Source organism: Marmota flaviventris, chromosome 14, assembly GCF_047511675.1.
Source record: "Marmota flaviventris isolate mMarFla1 chromosome 14, mMarFla1.hap1, whole genome shotgun sequence".
In the NCBI taxonomy this organism is placed as follows: Eukaryota; Metazoa; Chordata; class Mammalia; order Rodentia; family Sciuridae; genus Marmota; species Marmota flaviventris.
This window is the reverse complement of record NC_092511.1, coordinates 83,806,951-83,827,244: the sequence shown is the minus strand read 5'-3', so window position 1 is coordinate 83,827,244 and position 20,294 is coordinate 83,806,951. Positions and strand designations below refer to the sequence as shown.

General features: G+C 46.7%; 1 protein-coding gene across 1 annotated transcript in view; it reads left to right on the top strand.

The window, feature by feature from the left end:
• Mertk (MER proto-oncogene, tyrosine kinase) overlaps window positions 1-20,294 on the top strand; it is a 100,563-nt gene that overhangs the window by 53,785 nt on the left and 26,484 nt on the right. The window contains exons 6-9 of the mRNA XM_034637348.2: window positions 295-410; window positions 6,544-6,727; window positions 10,034-10,185; window positions 19,310-19,463. Of these exons, the coding sequence (XP_034493239.2) occupies window positions 295-410; window positions 6,544-6,727; window positions 10,034-10,185; window positions 19,310-19,463 (606 nt within the window). The remainder of the gene's footprint in view (window positions 1-294; window positions 411-6,543; window positions 6,728-10,033; window positions 10,186-19,309; window positions 19,464-20,294) is intronic.

The window sequence follows — 20,294 nt, the reverse complement described above, 5'->3', positions numbered from 1 at the left end:
AAAATAAATAATTAAATAAATATATTTTTAAAAAAAAAAAGAATACGCACTCAGTGAAGGACGGGAAGCCCTCCATGTGGCTCCTCAGGGATGAGAAAAGTGGCCGAATCCCGCTTCCCAGGCACAGGCAGAGCCCTCCTGTTGCTGGAAGGACGTTGCCCTACAGTCCAGCTGGCTCCTCTTGGAAACGGGGTCCTTGTGCTGATCGCAAGACACAAAGTGGTGAAGCGCATTTGTTCAGTGGCTTTGGCCTCCAGGGCTCACGACTATGCTTGTGCCTTTGTGTTTCCCTAGCAATTCCCTCCCCGCCAAAAGAAGTCCGCATCAACAAGAGCACGGCTCACAGCATTCTTGTCTCCTGGGTCCCAGGTTTTGACGGATACTCTCCATTCAGGAATTGCAGCATCCAGGTAAACCTCCCAGAGGGCCCTGCAGGGCTTGCTGCACGTCCTGCCTCCTGAGCCCCGCTCTGCCAGCTTCCCCCACGGGGTCCAGATGCCTCGACTCCCCCACTAGTGTCCACCACCCTCTGTCCACCATGTGCTTCCTTCTCTTTCACTGCCCAGCACCCAACCAGAAGAAGGCTTGTTTCCAAGAGAGAACATCATGAGACCAGGGAAAATTCTTTTTTTTTTTTAGTACCTGGAATTGAACCCAAGAATGCTTTACTATTACTGAGCCACATCTCCAGCCCTTTTTTATTTATTTATTTTTTTATTTAGAAACAGGGTATCGATGAGTTCCTTAGGGCCTCACTAAGTTACTGAGGCTGACCTTGAACTTGCTATCCTTCTTCCTCAGCTTCCCGAGTCTCTGGGATTACAGGCTTTTGCTACCTCACCCAGTGAGGATTCATTTTTGATTACATAAACACATTCCTGATGAGAGAAGACCCAGTGGGACTCCTCCTGGGCTGGAGATGTGAAGGACCAATGGGCCAGCAGCACACAGGTCACCCGTTGCTGTTAAAAGTAGCACCTAGGCAGTGTCTCCCTGGGGACCCTGGGGATTACAGGCCTTGGTGTCTCTTGAGCCATTTTTAACCACTACTTAGAACTGGCATGAAAAAAAAAAGAGTACTGTTAGAAATATAGGCTGACCGTCCTAAAATGGTACCTTGTCCTGATGTAAGCCCTGCTCCCGGGCATTCCTTTCACGAAAATGGAAACAGTGGCATTAACACTACTGTTTACCGAGTGGCCCAATGGCCCAGGGACTTTGCAGACGCCTGACTAGAAATACAGAGCGCTTCAGGGTCCGAGTCCTCGCACAGCCTCTGCGCAGCAGAACTGAGTGGCACCCCGGGCAGCTGTGACACCCAGAGCAGAGCTGGGACCTCTCTGCTCCAAAGCCTGGGGAGCATCTGTGTGGAGCAGGTCACCAAGCATCAGGGTCATCTGCTGATCACGAGAGCGCATTCTGCTGTGCATGTCACCCACAGGACAGGGACGGTCCTGTCTCCTAAATGCCTTGTTTATTACTTAAAAAGTCTCACCCTCACATAGGCCAGTCTGCCAAGTCAGGGAAGTGGCTTTTGAAGAATGTTGTCAACCAGGTGTTTTTGATAGCAAACAATTTCTCTGCCCTTAGTGCCTCCTACTCTATCTAACAGCTGTTCCTTCTCTGAGGAATAAAAATAAACATTATCCCTAAAAATAACCTTCGCCCTATCCCACCATTGGAAGCCTGGCTTAATTTTTTTTTTTTTTAGATCGATTAAGAATTTTTGTTGTCAAAACAAAACTTTAAAAATTTCAGTAGAAAATTTAGGTTCATATATTTTGGCTTTGTTGAAGAGTAGACAACATTTTTTTTTAATGTGTCAATTAGATTCAATTAGCATTGTTCAAAATTATTAATACATTTCCCATATTAAATTTAGGAACATTTTTCAACAAAAGAAATCTAAAAAAATAATAAAAAGACAAATTACAAGTGGGAGAAGATATTCCCAACAATTACAGAGTAATAATATCAGAAGATTTAAAAAATAAAGACGGACCAGTAAGAAATGCAAGATTGACTCAACTGAAAAATTGTGGCAAATATAGACGAGGCCTTGTACTGAATAAAAATAAAACATAAGAATAAAATTATTGGAAATCAGCAAAAATTTTAATATGACACAAATATCATTTACATCCATTCTACTGACAAAGACTATGTGATAATACCAAATGTTAGGAGGGATGTGGCCATGGAGAAGCTCTTATACATAAAAGTATAAATAAGTACAAATATTTTCAAGAGTTTAACATTATCACCTATCCTGGCTTAATTTTCGTCCACCTTTTTTTTTTTTTTGTAAACCTCCCAGGTACCAGCACGCTATCAACAGGGATAGCCTTTGTTTTTTTTTTTTGTGGCAGAAGGAATTGAACCCATGGCCTCATGCAAGCACTCTACCACGAAGCTACATCCCCAGCCAATAGCCACCTTTCTTTAAACACTTTTTTTTTTTTGAGGTTTATTTCATATTCTGTAACAGTTACCCATCTAAAGCATACAGTCCAATGGTTTTGAGTATATTCCCAACCACACCACCATCTAATTGCGTCTATAGTCACAAGAGCTTTTCATTCAGCTTTTTATGCTTTCTTATGATAACTCTTTTTGATTTTGGTTATTAGCATCTTGCTGGCTTAATGAGTTGGGAAGTATGCCTTATTCTTCAATTTCTTGAATATTTAAATCTTTTAAAAATTTCTCATGAATCCATCAGCAAAGGCCAGCTAGTCCCTGGTTTTCTTTCTGGGAAGATTTTTAATATTAGTTCAGTGTTTTTACTTGGTGTAGGTCTACTCAGATTTCTATTTCTTCTTGAGTCAGTTTTGATAGTCTGTGTGTTTCTAGGAATTCAATCATTTCATCTAAGTTTTCTAATTGTTGGTCTACCATTATTCATAGTATGCCATTATAATCCTTTTAAATTTTTTGAGGTTCATAGTAATGTCCTTCCTTTCATTCCTGATTTTAGTAATTTGCATCTTCCCTTTCTCATTTTTCTTAATCAGTCTAGCTAAAGATTTGCCAGTTTCGTTGATCTTTTTTGAACAACCAACTTTGTTTCTTTGAAATTTTTTCTATTATTTTTCTGACCTCCATCGTATTCCTTTTTGCCTTAGTCTTCAATTTCTTCTGTTTGCTCCAGTTTAATTTTCTCTTTATTTTCTAATTTCCTGAGGTAGACCATTAGGTAATTGATGGGAGATTTCTTTTTAAGTAGAGGCATATATGCTATGCATTTCCCTCTCAGCACTGCATTAGCTGCATCACATAAAGTTACTTTTTATTGTGTTTTGAGTCATCTCAAGTTTTTTGTTTTTGTCTTTTTCCCTGGAATTTCATCTTAGTCCTCTTGGTTATAGGAGTATGTTGTTTAATTTCCATGTAGTTGTAAAAATTTCACATTTTTTTCTTTTGCTAATATCTAATGGAATAATATCGTGCCTGGAGAATATACTTATTATGATTTCAATAATTTTAAATTTGTTAAGGAGACTGTTTGAGAGGCACTCAATACAATGTGTATTTGGCTGTAGTTGGTGGAGTGTTATACACGTGGCGGATCTAGTTGGTTGGTGGTCTCATTGGTCTTCTGTTCTCTTGTTGCTCTTCTGCCTAGTAAGCCTATCTGTAACTGGAAGTGGAAGATTGAGGTCTCAAATTTTATGAAGGGGGGACCCCTGGGGATGGAACCCTGGGCCTCACGCATGCTGAGCACATGCGTGCTCTGCTGCTGAGCTGCTCCCCCAGCCCCTCAAGTTTTATTTTTGAGTTGTCTATTTCTCCCTTCAGTTCTATCAGTTTTCTCATCATGTGTTTTAGAGCTCTATTATTAGGAACATGCAGAGCATGTTTCCCTAGAAGTCAACATTTTTCATTTATAACGTCAGTGACATGTGGACCAGCCCTTTTCAAATGGGCCCCACTAAACTGGGGTTGCCTTCTCTCCCGAGGGCTGTTAACTTGAGGGGGGCTCTGAGAAAGACCCTCCCCACACCTTGGGGAGGGGGTGTCAGGGTAGATGTGAGGTGGGGAGGGATGGCTGGAAGGACTGGGAGCGCCAGGCACCCCTGAAAGTGGGAGATGGTCACAGACAAGCCTCCCCTGCTCTGTCTGTGCCGTGGCTTTTGTACCGTGAAACGTCACCCTAGGACAGCCCGAGGCCAGGCCCTTTGCCCATCTTGGATCCTGTCCTCCTTTCCTCTCCACTGGGACTGCTCGATTTAGCACACATGAACACAGGACACAGTGCTCTGTGATTTATCTGTACTAAAAATTATTTGAAATTCATATTGAACCAAGTGTCCTTTTTTCCTTTAGCAGGTCTGGGTTAGTGGGGTGGGCCCCAGGAGTTACCCTTGTACCTTTTGCTGATGAAGAGTAAATCCCCATTCCTGAAACCACCAAGTATGGCTCTGTGCTTTGCTATAATTTTAAACTCTGACTTGGTAACAAATGAATGTTCTGGACGAGATTCAGGTCCACACACTAGTGGGACACACCCTTCTGCTTCCTTTGGTCCTGACGTTAGGCCCTTCCGTCACCCATTTTTAGGCCACATGCTCCATGTCTAATTTTAGCTCTGGCACCTACTCCTTGCTGCTCCAGGCCCTCTCCCCAGGGCCCACAAGAAGGACCTTCCAGAAGCTCAGCTTCTTCCAGGGACGTGCTGTAGGAGTGTGGGTGCCTGGAGATGCTCCACCTGTGGCTCTGGAAACCTGGTGGGGACAGAGCCAGCCTCGTCCTCATCGCTGGTCACAGGAAGGAGTGTGTACTCCAGTGCAAGAAAACAAAGAGTCACTTCTGCCGCCCAAGATAAGCACAGGGCCCTGTTTCTCCACTGGTGGCTCCTCGGAACAACTGGTACCTTCCTGTCCCCCACAGGATCTGAGTCAGAGGTGGAGCTCGGCCCCCACCCCCTCACAGCACCCACCAGGGGATGTAGAGTTCCAAAATGGTCATTTCTGGCCTGCTGCCCTACACTGCAACCCGTATCCTGAAATTACAGTACCGTGCATTCCCATCCCATAATTGCATGCCCGTTATGGAGTGGAGATTTTTTTTTTCCCCAAATTGCTTTTAGTTTTACATGGTACTGTCTGTCTTTTCAGATTTTATAAGTATCATGTTGTAGAAAAAAAACATGCAGTGGGAGAAAAAGAAATCTCCTATCACCCCAACCCCAAACAGGAGGTGTGCTTGAGGGAAAGAGGAGCTTTGGCCCAGGACTAGAGTTTTTCTGGGTCTCTTGCTGTGCACACAGATGTTTAGAGAGGGGTGTGGGGAGGCTTGTGGAGTGTGTGCGGGTAGGGATGAGGAAATCCGTGTTTAAAGGAGATTTGGAAAAAACTTCTGGATGAAATGTAAATGGTCCTCTGCTGTATCTCCCCCCTCAAAATGCCATAAAATTTGCATTACCTGTGTGTGCTTGTGGAGTTGAGTTTCTATTTGAGTGCAGAGGGGAAAGAATAAAGGGCACACTGCTGAAATTAGCTTCAAGGCAAGAGTGTGGATTCTCAGGCTACATCATATAAAGAACATAAATTTCAAAAAGTGAAGCCAACAAATCCATCTACCCAGAGGAAGATCTGGAAAGCATTGTCTTTAAAGGGCCACAGGGTAAATATTTTAGGCTGTGCCAGTCATATGCAGGGTCCTGCCTGTGTTGCAGAGTCTGTGAAACATCTGGAAGATGAGATCAGGAATCAAGGTGGGGCCAGGCATGGGGCAGAGAGACACGCCTATAATCTCAGCAACTTAGCAATGCCCTAAGCATCTTAGTGAGACCTTGTCTCAAAATGGACAATAAAAAGGGCTGGGGATGTGGCTCAGTGATTAAGCATCCCTGGGTTTAATCCCCAGTACCCAAAAAAAATTAATAATAATGATAATAATAATAGAAGTGGGTCTGGGATGGGCTGGGGTTGTGGCTCAGTGGTAGAGCAGTTGCCTAGCATGTGTGAGGCCCTGGGTTCAATCCTCAGCACCACATAAAAATAAATAAATAAAGGATTGTGTCCAACTACAACTAAAATATAAATGTTAAAAAAAAAGAAGTGGGTCTGGGGGAGGAGGGGCTACCTTATTTTATTTTCTAGTATAATGTGGGCTAAAACCATTATGATATAATTATACTTAGTTGCTTTGTTAACTGCCACAGTGAGAATTTTTTTTTTTTTTAAAGAGAGAGAGAATTTTTTTAATATTTATTTTTCAGTTCTCGGCGGACACAACATCTTTGTTTGTATGTGGTGCTGAGTATCGAACCCGGGCCGCATGCATGCCAGGCGAGCGCGCTACCGCTTGAGCCACATCCCCAGCCCAGTGAGAATCTTTAGGATAGGCATTTCCCACCATCCCCAATGGCTGCCCCAGTAGCTTGAGCAATGGTGGGAGAAGTCGCGTGTGCCCTGAGAGGAAGCAGATCTGTCCCTGTCCAGGTGCAGAGGAAGGGCCACGTGCAGAGGATGGCATTTGTGCCAGGTTGAGCATTCCCACCCTCTGACTAACGCTGGTCCCTACCTTCACTTCATTCAGGTCAAGGAAGTTGACCCGCTGAGTAACGGCTTGCTCATGACCTTTTACACCTCAGCCACCCCACATCTGTATCAGATTGAGCAGCTGCAAGCCCTGGCTAATTACAGCGTCGGTGTGTCCTGCATGAACGAGATAGGCTGGTCGGCATCGAGCCCTTGGGTTCTGGCCAGCACCACCGAAGGAGGTAATTCCTGGGACTCACAGTGGACGCTCCCGGGGTGTGTGATCACTCAGACCTTTTCCGGGGCCTGGTTCTCAGTGTTCACTTTAAAAGGGGTTAGGGAAACCATCCATGCTAACCTCTGGTAGTGTTTTCTTTTACACAGGAAGATAATGCACACTTTTAAAACCAGTGTCATTTTAAATTAAAATATAATACACAAAAGTTATTATTCATAGCATTAAACTCAAGAAACAGTGACCTGGGTCTGGTTAACATTTGCCCAGCACCCACAAGGTGCTTTCCAGGCTATTCTGCATGAGGGCCTACCCCAGCCGCGGGCACTAGGCACTATCTTTACCTAGGTACTGTTCCTAGGTACTATCTTTACCTAGGTACTGTACCTAGGTACTGTCCTTACACTTTAAAGACTCTTCTCTGTGTCGCTTTTGATTTTAGATTTCTTTCCCTTACTGTGAACAAGGGAATGGCCGTGGCAGCTCTCTTTCCGGTCACATAGTTTCTGTTGTCCCCAGTTCAGGGTCCTCACCTCACCTACACAGGCTCTTCCCCGCCCTGTGTCCCTCCCTGTACAGTCAGCGTCACAGTCAATACAGATGGAGAGACAGGTCTGGATCTGAAATTTTGAGGGCTTGAGGACGGGGGATTGAGCTAAATTAGAAATCAGTGCCACAGCCAGGCACCGTGGTGCACACCTGTTATGCCAGCAGCTCAGGAGGCTGAGGCAGGAGGATCACAAGTTCAAAGCCAGCCTCAGCAATTTAGCAAGGCCCTAAGCAACTTGGAGACCCTTCGTCTGCTCATCTTGGTAACCATGTTGCTCTCACAGCAGGGAGTGACCTATAAATGACAACCAGATCCAGTTAGCTGACCTTGGTTTTCAACCTGTATTCCTACTGATTTTTTTTCCTACCTGTTGTATCGCCACCTGTTTCATAAGGTGGCATATACTTTGTTTTTACATATATTTTACATGTATGTTTGAGTAGATGTGCACAAGTACAGAATACACATTGCTTTTAGGGGCGAGTAGAGATTGAACCCAGGGCCTCACACATGCTAAGCAGGTGGTCTACCACCAAGCTCCACCCCAACCCCCCCACACTGCGTTTTAATCCTTTCACAGTCTCTGCCTCTAAATTGGGGCATTTATTCCATTCAAGTGTGGCACTGCCATTTGAGTCGGGTGGACGGAGGTACATCACATTTTCTCTGTTCTTTGTGTATTTGTTTTCCTGTTCTTCCTTCTTTTGGGTTAGTCAAATATTTATCTCCATTGTTGATTTTTGGGCCTTAACTCTTTCTCTGTTCTTTGTTGTTGTTAGGAACAGGTTTTACTTTATTTTTGTTTGTTCTTTTTAGTTATACATGACAGTGGAGTCTATTTTGATCACATACACAAAGAACAGAGAAAATGTGATGTACATCTTCCCAAACCTGTCCCCATTTTAGTACCTGGGCCCTCGGCTACTGAGCTTCCCCATGTTCTTTGGGGAGAATAGACTTGCTGAGTTATAGCTCTCAAATGTGTCACAATTTCTCTTCTACCATTGACTACTTTTTTTTGGTACCAGGGATTGAACCCAGGGATGCTTAACCACTGAGCCACATCCCCAGCCTTTTTAATGTTTTATTTTGAGGCCAGATCTCACTAAATTGCTTAGGGTCTCACTAAATTGCTGAGGTTGGCTTTGAACTCGTGATCCTCCTGCCTCAGCCTCCAGAGTTGCAGGGATTATGGGCGTGTATCACTACACTCGGCTACCTACTGACTACTTTTTGCCCTTAAAATTCCTTCTTGTCACTGTAGAGGGGTTCTAGGAGGAGGCAGACACAAAGGACTGCGGAGTCAGCATGCTCACTCATAAATTCTGCAGCAGACTGCAAGGTGTGTGTCTTATCCCATAGGCACGGCGCTGGCAATGTGACTGTGACGGTTCCCAAGCTGAGCTGAGCTTTACCTTCATGGTTTCTGCTCCCAGAGTCAGTAGGGATGAGGAGGACTATTGTGGTTTTTTGTTTAATTTTGCTTTGTTTTCCTTTCTGACATATGAGAAATATGGAGTCTTTAAATACAATTATAGGCAACATACAGTTTGGTGTATATTATTCCAATTTTTAAATTCCTTCTTTATATAAATCACTTTTTTATTTCTAAAATGGTCCAACATGTACTTTTTTGCAATACCCCTGTTGTTGTTTTTTTTTTTTAAGTATCAATGCACATAATATACCTCATTCTTTTTAGTGACTGGGTAGTTAGTATGTCATTGGGAAATGTATCAAAATTTATATTATAATTACTGACCGATGGCATTTATTCCCATTACATTGCAATGAATGTAACTCCAGCTATAGATTGAATTTATGGAAATAAAATCATTGGTCAAAGAGCATGTTTTCAATTTTAATAGACACTGTCAAGTTCTTCACTCCCCAAATAGTGTAGTAGTGGTCTTGACTTGTGTCCTACGTGCCCATGCACTTGTGTCCTTACACCCGCACACACTTATAACCCGTATCCATGGGTTCAGCATCCTCAGATCGAACTAACGAAGGATCAAAAACATTTGAGAGAAAAATCGCAACTGTGCTGAACACATACAGATTTCTTGATATCCTTATTCCCTAAGCAATGAAGTAGAACAGCTATTTATGGAGCGTTTACCATGTTGAAGGTACCACAAGTCACCTAGAGATGACTGAGAGCAGGACGAGGGTGTTCTGTGCAAATCCTGCATTTTGTGGGAGGGACTTGGGCATCTGTGAGTGTCAGTGTCTGGGGTGGTCCCCAGGCGATGGCTTGCAGACCCTGGGGGCTGCCTAACACTTTTCATTGACTGATTATCTCTATTCAGATCAGATATCAGATATATCTCTGCATGTGGTGGCAGCTTCAGACTAACCTCAACCCTGCCTTCAACATCTTAGAAACCACAGAACTGCTCCCCAGTCCGCCTGGGGACTGTGCAGCCCTCAGGTGTCAAGGCCACCCTGGGGGTCTCTCCAGGAGCCCACGAGCACCCCCTGCCTCCTTCCCGCCCTTCTCCGTCATCCCACTTCAGTGCTTGTGGCCTTTTTAGCTTCAGAAGTGAATCTTGAGGCTCCGGGAGCCTGGACCACGTACTGGTTGGGGCTCCCGTCATATTTCATGGTCCTTAAGTGACAACGGAAATCTGTTTTCAGTTTCCATTTTGTGTGTGTGTGCTTTTCATGGGACACTTGAAGGCCAAGCCCTGGAAAACCAGGAGAGTGGCTCCACCGCGCTTGTCCCTGTGGCTCTTTACCTTCCTCGGCTTTTCTTTGCAGCACCATCGGTGGCACCTTTAAACGTCACTGTGTCCCTGAACGAGTCCGGAGGTTACCTGGATGTCAGGTGGACGAAGCCCCTGATCGCGCGGCAGGCAGGGCAGCTGGCGGGCTACCGGATATCACACGTGTGGCAGAGCTCGGGGACTTTCGTAAGTCAGAGCCTGAGTCCCCTACTTCGTCCCTTTTCGGCCTGCTGGTTCACTTCTGTTTCAGAAGCTCTGGTTTTGCTGAGAAGACCTGGCCTAATGGCATGAGGCCGGGCACCTCTTGGTGGGACTTGAGTGAGCATCGGTGGTGACGGAGCAGGCCTCCGTTCAGCAGATGGGTCAGGAGCTCATCCTCTGTTGTCACCTGTGGTGCTGAGGATGAACCCAGGGCCTTGTGTGTGCGAAGCAGGCGCTCTACCAAGTGAGCCATCTCCCCAGCCCCGGGATTTAGGCTCTTATGGGAAGATGAGAGGGCGACCCAGGCAATTGCAGCATGAGGTCAGGGTGCTGTGGGGTTGGGCAGGCTGACAGCTCAGAGCCTCTGAGGAAGAGTGTCAGGGAAGATCCTCAACCTCAGAGGTTAAGCAAGCATGCTGGCCAGTAGGGCCCAGCTCCATAGGAGCCCAAACTAGACCAAGCCACATGGCCACCCATGGCACAGCCAGCAGAGGAGCCCAGCCAGGGGGCACGAGACCCTCGGGGCCACATGATGGGCCCAGGGGTAGGACATGTGGCTGAGGGTCCCAGGGCCAAGAGCTGATGAGAGCCTTGTGTAGCAGCCAGCAAACAAGCCCTCCCCAGTGCAGTTGCCTTGGAGTCCTGCCGCGGCCACTGACTTCCCTGGTTGCCAGGTGAGCCATCCCGGAATGGCTCAGGGTCAGGGAGGTGAGGCCTTGCAGATTGGCATGTTCTGCAAGGCTGTGCAAAGATGCTGGAGGCCCGTGGCACACTGTTCCTCCCAGCAAAGGTGGCACTTGATCTGGGCCTGTGTTAGTCAGGGGTCAGAAAGAGATTCATTATGAGGAGTTGGCCCACACAGTCAGAGGCCAAGAAGGCTTCGGAGCTGCTATCTGCAAGCTGAAGCCCCAGGAGAGCCAGGGGTGGGATGGGGGTCTGGAAGCTGAGAACCAGGAGACCCTGTGCGTAGACCTCTGGCTAAGGCGGAAGACCACATCTCAGAATCCTCCTCCTCATCCTTTCCTGTGGGGACTGGACGATGCCCACTCACGCTGGGGCGGCCATCCGCTCTCCTCAGTCTAATGATTCTAATGCTGATCTCCTCTGGAAACATCCTCAAAGACATACCCAGAAACGGTGTCCAGCCAAACAGCCAGGCACTGCACAACCCAGTCAAGGTGACACATGAACCACCACAGCTTGGCATAACTTTTTAAAAAATATTTTGTTTTTAGTTGTAGTTGGACACATACCTTTATTTTATTTTCATGTGGTGCTGAGGATCGAGCCCAGCGCCCCACACATGCTAGGTGAGTGCTCTACTGCTGAGCCACAGTCCAGCCCCAGCTTGGCCTGATTTCGACAGATGAAAATGGAGGAGTTTCGGATGGAAAAGGATGTCATGGAAGGAGGTGTCAATGCAGTGGCTCTAAGGGACTGAGGACTCTCTCGAAGGTTCAGAACATGCGTCCTTTGTGACAGCATGGTAGGAGGTGAAGCTGGACTGGGGAGCTGTGACCCCAATATGGGCAGTGTGGAAGTCAGGCCGAGGCAGAGAGAGTTAGTGGATGGCCAGGGAGCCAGTGAGAAGCATGAGTCCAGGAGTAGGATGTGAGGCTCGTGGATTATGGACAAGGATTATGTCAGTTTTCGTTTATGGAATAAAGTTGAGTTTATTGATATAAATAGCCTTCAAATTTGCCTTTGTTCCACTAGAGCATCTTGGTGACCTGCCTGGTCTACAAAGAGTAGCTAGGGAGCTCAGCAATTGGCTTCCTGTCTTGGAAGCTCCTTCCTGTCTTGGAAGCTCCTTCCTGTCTTAGGAGCTCCTTCCTGTCTTGGGAGCTCCCCTGTCTTGGAAGGTTTTCTGGCTCACAGAGAATGTATATCACAGATGTCACCAAGGTTTATTCTGAATACCACCGGCATGTGCTTGGTACTGGGCGAGGTATTGGTGAGGTGCATCCGCATGTCAGGTGGCTTCTGCTTCTACCTCAAGGCTGGAAAGGATCCCTTTCACCTAGTAATGATTCCCTAGTGTGAGTGTTCATTCCATTCACAAGAGCAAACAAAGGCCAAGGGCATCCTGGGTGACATAGGGACTGCCTCCCTAGCACCAGCCATACCCTTCCTGAAGGTCCCTGCTGCCGCAGGAACTCAGCCCAAGACAAGTAGGGGGCAGCTGGGGATGGAAGCTGAGCGTGGCTGGGTGGGCAACTTCCAGACAGGGTCCCTGCCCACGGGGAAAGGAAGAACTGGGGAGATACTGACTCTGACGCACAAGGGCAGGAGCGCTGGTCTCACTGATGGGACTGGCTCTCCTTCACCAGACCAGGGAAAGCAGGCTCCCTTTGTGTGGTCACATCCCAGACCCATCTCACCCTGTGACAGCTTCCTCTCAGCATCTTCAAGGATGTATACAGGGCCTTGCACAAGTCGTCCAGCTCTTCAGCAGGAGAGGGGGCAGGGTGAATGGCCCAACAGCTACAACCCTCGATGATGGTCTGAACTTTGTTCCAATGTTTTTTTTGTTTTTGTTTTTGGTACTAGGAGTTGAATCCAGGGGTGCTTAACCACTGAGCTACATCCCCAGCCCTTTTTATAAATTTTGAGACAGGATCTTGCTAAGTTGTTTAGAGCCTCGCTAAATTGCTTGAACTTGCAATCCTCCTGCCTCAGCTTCCTGAGCTGCAGGGATTATATTCCAATCATTTTTTTTTTTTAGATTTCAAAAACATATGAAATGTTCCATATGCCATATTTTAATGCACGCAGTGCTTTTACTTTTATCATTATGGCAAATTTGACCAGCTGGAACAGTTGTGGTCTCTCCATTCCTTTGGGGTGACTGCACCGGGGCATGGGTCCAGCCCTGCTCCAGTTGGCATTGCTGTGCGTGTCCACAGGGCAGGACAGAAAGGGGCTAGGCCGGCTAAGGCAGCATAACCCGGGCTGTCTTGGAAGTCAGGTGCACATTCTGCCTTGCCATTGTTTGCTGGATGCTTTGCACTTGGGGACGACTTAGTGCGTCTCTGGCCAGGGAAACCTGAGGAGGAGAAGGTAGAACTTTGGGGCAGGTTTGCTCCAGGTGCTCTGGAAACAAAGGTGTGCAGTTATTTTCTCTCTCACACTCTCCATCATTTATCAGAACTGCTTTTCCCAAAGGACAGCCGGGGTTTATTATTTTTCTTTTTCCCTCCTGTCAGGAAGCAATCTTCTGGAAGCAGGAGGTGACATAAATAGAGGAAAAAGAAGAGGGCTCAGGCCCGTGTTCTGCCTCACATAAACGCTGTCCCTGAGCCTGCTTGGCCTCGCGCCTAGGAGAGGACGGTTCCGAGTCCTTTCCCCAGGCCTCTGTGCCAGCTGCCCCCGGACCAGCTGCATTTCCCCCTTGGCACTCAGGGCGTCACATGCCTGTCCGAAAGGCTCAGTAATTGTGGTTCAGTTCCTTAGGAATGTCCTCTTCCTCTGTTGGCAGAAGGTAGGGGTCACCAGCAGACACGCGAGTGGCCTGAAGCCAAGCCAGCGGGTCCGGAGAGCCGCAGGGCTCCCTTTGTTCTTTCCTCCCAGCGTGACGAAGCCACTTCTCTTGAGCTGAGGCATGAGAAGCAAAGCAGCAATGAAAGCTTTAGGAGTCACTGTGGCCTCATGAGCCAAGTGCCACCAGCACTCAGCTGTGCTGTGTGTCATCAAACCTATCCCCTCTGCAGTGAGAACGATGCCACCACTGTGAGGGCTGTGACCCTTCCCGTCACTCACCTCCCTGCAGAGGCCAGATCATCCCGGCCAGGCGGTCATCTGCCCTTGCACCCACTCTGTACTCCGTGCATCATGACGGTCTTGTGACAACAGAAGACTTGGTGGCTCACGTTACTTTGGGAACAGTCCCTGATCACAGATAAGCTTCTGACGCATAATGGGCAACAAGAGGCAGAACGTGGATGAAGTCCGGGGCAGGGAGGCAAACCCGTCCAGAGGGAAGTTTGCAGTGAGCCGGCGTCCATCACTCAGCCTCCAGAGCTGGCCTCCACCTCCAGGGAAATGCTCCGGCACAGCTTTGCTTTGTACACTGATGAGGAGGGTGGGCTGTGCCCTTGTCATCCACAACTGTTGTGTTGTGTGCAGACTAAGAACCTCTGGTCTTCACTAGATGGATGTTTATTACTCTCAATGAAGATTCTACCTTTTTTTTTTGGTACCGGGAATTAAACCCAGGAGCACTTAACCACTGAGCCACATCCCCAGCCCCTTCTTATATTTTATTTTGAGACAGGGTCTCACTAAGTTGCTGAGGGTCTTGCTAAGTTGCTGAGGCTGGCTTTGAATTTGCAATCCTCTTGCCTCATCCTCCTAAGCCTTGGGGATTACAGGCGAGTGCCATTGCACCTGGCTGATTTCTACCTTTTCAAATTCTATTTTTCTCGATACCCCTTGCCTTCCAAAACAGGGCTCAAAGTCCAAAGGCAAAGAGCAAGTACACACTATTTATTTTTTAACTTGGAGCCCTGTCTTGCTCATCTTTAAAGGGCCTTGAACTTGCCTTGTAGTCATTGTAGAACCAAGGAGTGGACCCCGACACACCACCCAAGCCAGCTGGAGACATTCTGTGAATGTGCCTCTGATGAGATGTGGACTCATTTTCCCCACCCCATCCCTGTTCCCATTCCACGAAGAGAGAGTTCATTCAGCAAATAAGTTTAGAACACATTGGATGGTAACCGCCCCCTTGAAGAACCAGAGTGTGTATTGGCAAGTTCAAGGCTCTTGAATGTTCTGTAGCAAGTCAGTTTTGACCCAGGATTGCCCACACATTCCATAGAACTCATGTTTTTATGTGTGGTTTTTCCTGGAGCTCATTGGTAGGGATTATGACCCTGATGCTGGTTTAGTCTGTTTGTAAAGGACAGAGATCTTAGCAGGAAGCCTTACAGCAGAAATCGCCATGGCCTTGAAAGTGACTTCCTCAAAGACCCAGAGAAGCTGCACTTCACAAAACAATTCCTTGACTCTGCCTCCTCCTGAGCTGGCAGTGGCTGCCAGGGCAGCTGAGAGGCACCTGCGTGTCGGCACCTGCCCACACCTCCTTCATTCCTCGTCTCCTCTCCCAGCCAGAAGAGGCAGAGCATTTGAGCTGGCGGTAAGGCATGAGTCACGGGCCAGGTTCTCATGAGACGGGCCACTTCAGGGATTCATCAAGGGTGGTCCACTTTGCCAGGAGAAGCCAGGAGATTGCCAGGAGGTGATCTCCATAAACAAGTCCAGCCAGCTTCCTGGTTTGGGACACTGACAGCTTGGTAATTTTCTCCACTGCAGGAAGACTTGAAAGATACCCAGGGTCAGCCTGGAAGAGGGCGTTCTGTTTACAGCGAGAAAGACCCAAGAAAAGCACCTTGTTACCCACAGTCGAGGATACCAATGACTACCATTGATTGTTTGCAGCATGCCAGGTTCTGGGGTATTTACCTACAGGAACTCATTTAACTCAAGAAAGATGGTATTCTCCGTTTTCAGCCAAGAAAACAGAAGCTCAGAGACATTGAGTAACCCACCCAGAGTCACAGAGCTTGGCACAGGCAGAGCTGGTGTAGAACCCAGGTGTGACTGACTCCAAAGCCAGAGCTTCCCTGAACCCACTGCTTTTGCCAGAGACCTTCAACCCTCTTCCCAACACAGTGTCTCTTATTCAGGCCCCACAGTGTGGTCCCTCAGCAGGAAGAAGTAAGAACAGATACAATCTGGGCACAGTGTTGGCTCCCGCCTGTAATTCCAGCAGCTTGGGAGACTGAGGCTGGAGAATGGCAGGTTCAAGACCAGTCTTGGCAACTTAGCAAGACCTTGTCTCAAAATAAAAAATGGAGTGGGGAAATAGCTCAGCGGCAGAGCAACCCTGGGCTCAATCTCTAGTACTGCAAATAAAATAAAAGGACATGTTTCAGAGAGGAAGATGTGGGGGTTTGGGGCTGGTGCCTGAGAGACTGCTTGCAGCCCTTTTGAAAAAGTCACCTTGGTGATCATTGTGTGACAGCAACTTTTAGAATCTGATGGTTCTTTATGTGTTGAGCATTACTGTTCTTTGAGACTATAAAATGGGCCATATTCTTAAATCTAGTTATGAGTCATAGGGCTGTGAATTCTCTCAGAACCTGGGGATAATAAAGCCTTTGGATAACTGTGAACAAATCACTGCAGTTACCCTGCCTAACTTTAATGCCACCCACAAGAAAAAAAGACATTGTCTTGCCAAAGGTGTACTATTACTATCCTGACCCACAAAGTTCCTTATGTCTTCTTTTATATGGAAGTGAAATAGTAATCCAATGTCATATTTTAAGTTCAATTCCAGTCCCTGAAAAGGCTCTCAGATTTCTACATCCTGGGGATATGATCCTTATGTTGGTTAAAAAAAAAAAAAAAAAAAATGGAGGCTCTTTAAATGAGAAATATGCAGTTGGCCCACGGCACGTGCCCCACCACCAGACCACCTGTGCCAGGGAAACAGCCCTACTTTATGTAACCCGCACCCTGATGGTACTGAAATGTTAGCTCTTTCATAATCCAATCTGAAATGGGTTTCTCTGACAACTTTCAAAAATCAGAATGAAAATAATCCCTTGGGGATACGGATTCGGGAGCATCTTTCTTTACATACTTGGCATGAAAACAGTCGTGCACACCTGTAATCGCAGCAGTTTGGGAGGCTGAGGCAGGAGGATTGCAAATTCAAAGCCAGCCTCAACAACTTAGCAAGGCCCTAAGCAACTTAGCAAGATCCTGTGTCAAAATAAAATATTAAAAAAAAAAAAAAAAGGCTGGGAATGTGGCTGAGTGGCCCTGAGTTCAATCCCTGGTACCAAAAAAAAAAAAAAAAAAAAACCCAGTAGGGATGAATTACATGCATTTACTATCTGTGCAGGGGCAGGGAGCGGGGGTAGGAGGGATCTAGAACCAACCTCTTATGGACACAAAGGATGTGAATTTATATTTATGAATATTTCCAAAAGGATGATTTGGTTTTTGTTATGATTTCTGTTCTTCTGGGCATTTAATTGTTTCCCGATTGTGCATTGTGCTTTTCCTCTTATTTTGAGAGAATTCCTCATGTTGATGTATTGTATTTGAGTCTTTATAGGAAAAAAAAACACACACACACACACACACACACACAGCCAGAAACAGGCCCAGGGTTCTTTATCAGCCTTGAACTTTGAGGAGCTCTCAGGCAATAAACTGTGGCGTAGTCGTGCTATTTATTTCTCGGAGGTAGACCTGAGTCATGGCAGGGCTCCGGGATGTAGACCCTGGAATTTCTCTACCTAATGATTTCTCTACCCCCAAATTAAAACAGAATGACAAAGTGAGCCATCATCAAAACTGGTATGCCATAAAAAAATTGCTTTATTTCTAAAAAAGATATTGCCAGAATGTATCTCCCAATTGAATTATTCCTTTGTGTACTTAATTAACCACAATAGCAAAAAGTACGGCCAATCTTGCAGGTTCCCGGTCGAGAGGAGTAGAAAACCCCACATTTTTGAAGGTCACATTTTCTTCTTTCATCCCTTATCTTTCTTTTTTTTTTTTTTTTGTACTGGGGATTTAACACAGGGATGCTTTACCTTTTGCGCTACATCCTCAGCATTTTTTTTAATTTAAATTTAAATTTTTTTAGTTATAGATAGACACAATACATTTATTTTATTATTTTCTTATAAGGTGCTGAGGATTTAACCCAGTGCCTCACACATGCTAGGCAAGCGCTCTGCCATGGAGTCCTAGCCCCAGCCCTTTAATTTTTATTTTGGACAGGGTCTTGCTAAATTGCTTAGGGCCTCCCTAAATTGCTGAGGTTGACCTCAAACTTGCCATCCTCCTGCTTCAGCCTCCTGAACCTCTGGGATTACAGGCGTGTACAACCACGCCTGGCTGTCTGGGGCATTCTGAACCCTGATGGTCACTTCCTGTTTAGATTGAGAAATGATCCCTGATAGCAACCCAGGGGCTGCTTGGTCACACCCTGTCTGTAAGGGCTGAGCTGACTGTGTCCTACACCATCTCTAGAATGACGGGCAGGAGACTGACTGACCAGGAATAAAGTTCCTTCCAAACTCTGCCTCTGCTGTTTATTGATGATGGATGATACCTGTACCCCATGAGACTGACATTTCTCTCCCCTCTCCAAACTAATATTCTCAAAATTCAGAGCTTCAGCCATGTTCCAGGGCTTGCTCTCAGCCTTCACAACCTTACAGTTTTCATTCAAGAGCCAGCCCCCACCAGCAGAATCGTTTTCCTGCATCAGTGAACATCCTGATCTTGGAGGTTGGGAAACAAAGGGGAAAGTGTCATGTAAACATACTTTTTTTCCCCCTGTGTTTTAATGGCTCAGGGTCACATAACAGTGACTTTTAAAAACAACATAAACAAACATAAAACAAGGGGCTGGGGCTGGGACTTAGTGGTGGAGCACTCACCTAGCATGCACGAGGCACTGGGTTTGATCCTCAGCACCACATAAATGTAAAATAAAGATATTGTGTCCACCTAAAACTAAATAAATAAATATTAAAAAATAAACGTAAAACAAGGTTTTGAAGATTAAACCAATTGCGTATTTGTCACACTGAGAGCAAAGAAGAGTAGCATTGGTATCGTATCCTCTTGTACATAGATTTTAGTCCAAATTCTTAAAATTTCAAAACTCTGGACCCTGCTTGGGCAGTTACTAGGTTTGCAGTGTCAAGGGATGGCGTGACTCTGAATTGTGCTATGGGGGATCCTGCAGGGGGGTCTCAAGGACTTCACCTTGCTCTTGCCTTCTGAAGATAGTGCTACATGCTTTGTCCTTTCTGGAAGCTTCTTTAAGGACCACCTTAAGTGCCTCACCCTCCTGATCCTAGTTTGCAAAGCCTGGTGTTGCTGCCAGCCCCACCCCACGTCCCTGCCTGTGTTTGGGTTCACTCCACCACTGTGTCCTGAGTGGGGAAGGAACGCTGTGGAGTGGAGATGTGGCCACTGTCCCCGGGACATGGGTGGGATGGCCTCCCACAGAAGGAACCCCGTGCAGCTGGTGCCTCCAATTTCATTTCCTTTTTTTTTTCTCTATCCCCAGAAGGAGCTCTCTGAAGAAGTCGGCCAGAATGGCAGCCAGGCTCAGATCCCTGTTCAAGTCCACAACGCCACCTGCACCGTGAGGATCGCAGCCATCACTAAAGGGGGAGTCGGGCCTTTCAGCGACCCAGTGGAAATATTTGTCCCTGCGTACGGTGAGAGCAGGGCCCCTCTTGCCCAATGGGATGTAGTGGTCCTGGTGGTGCACATACTGCTCTACTGACCTATGGGATGGCACCCGGTTAAAAACCCAAGATGAGAACCAAAAAGCATGTTCATGCTGGGTGCAGTGGCGCACGCCTGTAATCCCAGAAGATCAGGAGGCTGAGGCAGGAGGATCCCAAGTTCAAAGCCAGTCTCAGCAACTCAGTGAAACCCTGTCTCAAAATAAAAAATAAAAAGGGCTGGGGATATAGCTCAGTGGTTAAGTGCCCTGGGATCAATCCCTGGTACCAAAATAATAATAATAATAAGAAGAAGAAGAAGAAGAAGAAGAAGAAGAAGTAGTAGTAGTAGTAGTAGTAGTACAAGGATCAGGGTCCTCAGTATGGTGACACTCTTCACAGAATCCCCACACCACCAGGTCCTCCTGCCATTTCTACCAACAGTAATAACTTACTAGGAAGGTTCATCCTTTCTGAATACCAAATATGACTTGACTTACTTGTTGAAGGTGGTTAGAAGAGGCACATGTGCTTGAGCTGGACAGGCCGTGTGGCTGAGTCTTCTATTATGTGCATTTGCGGGCGTTGGCTTTGCTGTTCTAAGCAGCGCTCTCCGCCTCGTGGGTAGCGTGCTTTGGGATCTGCTCTGCACAGAACACCTCCTCTTTCCTACAGAAGCCATCTTCTGACTGCCCTGGGCTGACTGAGCTAAATGCCCAACCACGCGTGCTGGCTTTTGCGGGTTGCTGGAATGTTCCTTGGCAAGGTGCCACCGTGGTGCCCCAAGCAGCCAAAGTGCTGGACTGGCTTCCTCAGACCAGT